General features: G+C 55.3%; 1 protein-coding gene across 1 annotated transcript in view; it reads right to left on the bottom strand.

The window, feature by feature from the left end:
• Window positions 1-1886: 1886 nt before the first annotated feature.
• The window catches only part of CCDC114 (coiled-coil domain containing 114), a 25242-nt gene continuing 22118 nt past the window's right edge, over window positions 1887-5010 (bottom strand). The window contains exons 13-16 of the mRNA XM_011979387.1: window positions 3588-3751; window positions 3411-3508; window positions 2998-3076; window positions 1887-2926 (exon numbers count right to left, since the gene is read on the bottom strand). Of these exons, the coding sequence (XP_011834777.1) occupies window positions 2396-2926; window positions 2998-3076; window positions 3411-3508; window positions 3588-3751 (872 nt within the window). The 3' untranslated portion in view covers window positions 1887-2395. The remainder of the gene's footprint in view (window positions 2927-2997; window positions 3077-3410; window positions 3509-3587; window positions 3752-5010) is intronic.

Raw genomic sequence — 5010 nt, 5'->3', positions numbered from 1 at the left:
AATAAATAAATAGAAAACACTACACTTTCATCCTTATCACTGTTCTACTAATAGTCACATATATTTCTGAGCTTTTACTACATGCCAGGTACTGTTCTAAGGCTGTGTATCAGTTCATTTTATTCTCACACAAAACAGTATGTACTATTATCAAGACAATTTATTTTTATTTATTGATTTATTTTTTGAGATGGAGTTTCACTCTTGTCGCCCAGGCTGGAGTGCAGTATCACGGTCTCGGCTCCCTGCAACCTCCGCCTCCCGGGTTCAAGTGATTCTCCTGCCTTAGCCTCCCAAGTAGTTGAGGTTACAGGCATGCGCCACCACACCCGGCTAATTTTTATATTTTCAGTAGAGACAGGGTTTCACCATGTTGGCCAGGCCGATCTCGAACTCCCGACCTCAGATGATCTGCCCACCTCAGCCTCCCAAAGTGCTGGGATTCCAGGTGTGAGCCACCGCGCCCAGCCACTGTTCTAAGGCTGTGTGTATAAATTCATTGTATTCTCACACAAAAAAGGATGTACTATTATCAAGCCATTTTAAGGGGAGGCTCAGGGTGCTACATTCCTGGATTAGGAAGGCGGATGATGGATTATCTGTTTGGATTTGAACTTTTTTTTTTTTTTTGAGACAGTCTCACTCTATTACCCAGGCTGGAGTGCAGTACTGTGATCTCAGCTCACTGCAACCTCCGCTTCCCAGATTCAAGCAATTCTCATGCCTCAGCCTCCGGAGTAGTTTGGAAGACAGGTGCACATCACCATGCTCTGCTGATTTTTGTATTTTCAGTCGAGGCAGGGTTTCACATGTTCACCAGGCTGGTCTTGAACTCCTGGGCTTGAGTGATCCACCCACCTCAGCCTCCCAAAGTGCTGGGATTACAGGCGTGAGCCACCATGCCCAGCCTGATTTTTTAAAAAAGTTTTTATATAGCTTTGACACCAACGGATTAAATTTTGACAGGGAATTTGGCATGACTCAACTACAGGAAAGAGTTATCATGGTGTTCTAAGCCCTCTCACTTCTACACCCACCCCCGCTGCAGGAAAGGGTCAAGGTCAGCTTTTTCTCTGTGACCCTGCGACTGGAGTTAGGGCTGTCCATAAATAATCCTTCCTTTCTCTCCTTCCAGACACATGAAAAGACTACGCTTCCCGGTGCCCCTGTGAAGTTCGGGGTGACCAGGGGACCCACTCTGGCTGAGTGTAAGCTAAGAAGACAGGTGTCATATCAGGTCCAAGCCTTGCAAGTCACTGCCTGCTGTGCCATCCTCTCTTCTTCCCGTGCCAAAGGACTGGCAGCATTCCAGATGATGGCTGTGCCATGGGCCTGGGGGACACGGGTGATATGGAGGACAGCGCTTGGCTGGCCCACAAAGGAGAGAAACCTCTGCTGCCTGAGGACCACGGAGAATCTGCAGCTGTGACTGCCCTGACCAACACAGCTCCAGGAGAGGTCTCAGAAAAATGGATGAATAGGCCCGGCGTGGTGGCTCAAACCTGTAATCCCAGCATTTTGGGAGGCTGAGGTGGGCAGATCACCTGAGGTCAGGAGTTCAAGACCAGCCTGCCCAACATGGTGAAACCCCATCTCTACTAAAAATACAAAAATTAGCCAGGCGTGGTGGTGGGCACCTGTAATCCCAGCTACTTGGGAGGCTGAGGCAGGAGAATGGCGTGAACCTGGGAGGCAGAGGTTGCAGTGAGCTGAGATCGTGACACTGCACTCCAGCCTGGGCAACAAGAGGGAAACTTCATCTCAATAAATAAATAAGAATGCTGAATGAGTGAGTGAATGAATGAATGGCAGGGAATCGGGACAGGGTCACAGATTACCCCCAGGCCGGAGGTAGAGGAAGCAGCCATGCCTGAAGCCGGCTCTCTACACATAGGCTTTATTTCCACAGTCCCATTTTCCCATGCTGAACCTGGCATCTTCACCCTGACTTTTCCCATGCCCGTCAGCACTAGAGGGCTCTTGGGGAGTGAGGAGCTGCAGAGAGAGGGACACAGGATGTATGCAGAGCCTGGGAGATGGAGACGAAGAGAGAGAGCCAGCAACAGAAGGTGGGGAATCCACAGGGGGTCAGGGCTCAGCAGACAGGGAAGGGGCAGATATGGAGACAAGAAGGACGGACACTGACTGGGAAGCCGAGAGAACAGGAGATCGGGAGGCAGAGGGAAAAGCAGGGTCAGGAGCAGAGAGAAAGGAACCAGGAGACAGAGGTGAGGCGGTGATGAAGGGCAGATGAAAACAGTTAGAGGGGCAAAAAGACAGAGGCCTGGGACTGGGAGAAAAAGACAGGGACCCACAAGGCAAACAGGGAAGTAGAGACACAAAAAAAGACCCCTACAGAAAGCCAGGGCAGGGTGGGGACTGCAGGCCCCTTGTGTTAGCCCCGGGAGTCTTTGCTGGTGGAGGAGCCGGGGCCAGTGCTGGAGGCAGGGCCGGTGCTGGAGACGTGGCCTCTGCTGGACCCGGGGCCTCCGCTGGAATCAGACGCTGTGCCTCCGCTCTCCACACCACCCTCTGTGTTTTCTCCGTCCCTGCTGGACCCCACGTATCCAGTGGAGCCCAGGTAGCTGCTGGTGCTGACAGGTCTGAAGGTCACGTGGCCCCCACTCGAGGCACTGGTGGAGCCAAAGGTCACGTGACCACTGTTGGGGTCACCGTGCGTGACGTGACTGGGCAAATGCCCTGGGCTGGATTTGAGGGGACCAAAAGTGACGCGGCCAAGAGAGCCACGGTCTCTGCTAGTCTTGTGGCTCAAGATGGACCCAGGGATGGTACGGGGTTGCCTGGTGGGCACCAGGACGGTACTGGAGCCAGCCCTCTGGGTGCTGGCCAGGTCCGCGCTCAGGGTGCCGTCCAGCTTCACGGCGGCGTCGGCCAGGTCGTTCTGGCGCTGCTCCTGGAGCTGCACCTGCAGGGAAGGTGAGCTGGGCCCCGACGCACACTGAGGCCTGGCCCCACCCCCGAGGGCCCCAATCTCACCAGCTTCTCCACTTGGCTCAGCAGCTCCTCCCTGCTCATGGGGTAGTCATCACTGGCCTCAAAACCTGGGGGGTCTTCTCTGGGGAGGGGAAGGAAAACCGGAAAAGACTAGACTCCCAGCCCTCAAAAAGGCCAGTGGCCCTTCCTCCTCAACCCCGGGAACCTCAGTCATTCTCCCACCAGCCCTGAGTGCCCTCCCCTTCTGGGGTACCCGGGGCCCCGTCTTCCCACACAAAGGTGCCAAGCCCCTACTCCTTCTGGCTGCCTCAAAGCACACACCTCATATTCTAAACCCCCAGGGCCACATCCACCAGCCAGTCCCCAAAAGCCCCCCAAAACCCTCTATCCTGTGTGTTCCCTCTGCCCCCATGGAAGCCCCGTCCCCCCTGCGTCCCTCCTGCCCTGCGCCTCACAGATTGTCAGGGGGCTGAAGTGGGGCCATCTTCTTCGGAAGGTCCTCCAGGCTCTGGCCCAGCGCCAGGAGGGCGGCGTCGGCCAGGGAGGTGAGGCTCTGGAGGGTGTGGAAGCCTGTGGTCAGCTGGGCCACCCCTGAGACCTGCCTCCCGTCCCGGCTCCCTGCCGCCTCCCACCTGGGCATCCAGGAAGGCCTGCACTGTCAGGAGCTCCACCAGCCGCTTCTCGATGAGGCTCAGGAAGAGGCCCATGTCCCGGTCCGCCATGCCGGTCTTGACCCCAAGGAGGTCATCGATCATGCTGCCGTCGCAATGGGCCTTGGTGAAGAGGAGCTGGATGTCTGCGTCATGGAGGGCCAGCTGTCAGGGATCTGGCACCGCCAACTGGGTGCTAGCCCTCTCCCCACTCAGGTCCTCATTGCCCCATTCTACAGAGACTGCGATCAAGGCTCAGAGACCAAAAGGGAGTCACCTGAGCTCAGCCAGCCAGGCAGGGGGAGGGCACTGCTGTGCATCCCTCTCTCCCTGGCTTGTCCTTCAAAATCAGCCTCAAGTATCACTGCCTGCAGGAAGCCTTCCCAGTGACCCCAGCAGAGCTGGCTTGGTGAGTGTGAGACCCAGACGGTGGTGAGGGGCCTGCACTTGGCTTGACACGCTGCTGCTCTTCCTATCTTGAAAGTCTCGGCAATTTTTCAATAAGGGGCCCCTCATTCTGCACTGGGCCCCACAAATTATGGTCTTGCACCGCAGACTGAGTTAGGGCCTCCTCTTGCCCCCAGAGCCTGGGCGACCTCCATCCTAGTCCCTGAGTGATGAGCGCCCAGTACTCAGGTCAGTCCCCTCCAGGGCCTCTCCCCACTCTGCCCACATCACCTAGCACAGGGCTAGGCTCAGCCGTCACGACAGCGGGAAGGAGGACCTGCCCGTATTTGAGCTCCTACGGTGTGCCCCGAAGGGGCTCTCCAGATCGGTCCCCACCACCCCCCACCTTTCTCTCCATCTGTCATCCCTTCTAATTCTCATGACAACCCTGCAAAGAAGGCACTGCCATCCCCATTCCCAGAGGGGCTCACAAGGAGGAAGCCACACACCAAGGTTCATAATTGGTGGAGCTGAGATTCAAACCCAGGACAGGCTGGGTGCCGTGGCTCACGCCTGTAATCCCAGCATTTTGGGAAGCCAAGGCAGGCAGATCATTTGAGGTCAAGAGTTTGAGACCACCCTGGCCACCATGGTGAAACCCTGTTTCTACTAAAAATACAAAAAAACTAGCCAGGCGTGGTAGTGCATGCCTGTAATCCCAGTCACTGGAGAGGCTGAGGCAGCAGAATCGCTTGAACCCGGGAGACGGACATTGCAGTGAGCCGAGATCACACCACTGCACTCCAGCCTGGCTGACAGAGTGAGATTCCGTCTCAAATAAATAAATAAATAAATAATAAAAGCTAACAATAAATGTAAAAAAAAAAAAAAAAACAACAAAAAACAAAAAACAGGACAGCCTGACTCCTGAGTACTCTGCACGGCTACTTCCTGAAAAATAAGAAAGATGAGGCCAGGTGTGGTGGCTCACGCCTGTAATCCCAGCACTTTGGGAGAC

This window comes from Mandrillus leucophaeus, unplaced genomic scaffold (assembly GCF_000951045.1).
Source record: "Mandrillus leucophaeus isolate KB7577 unplaced genomic scaffold, Mleu.le_1.0 Scaffold200, whole genome shotgun sequence".
In the NCBI taxonomy this organism is placed as follows: Eukaryota; Metazoa; Chordata; class Mammalia; order Primates; family Cercopithecidae; genus Mandrillus; species Mandrillus leucophaeus.
This window is presented reverse-complemented; position numbering and strand designations above follow the sequence as displayed.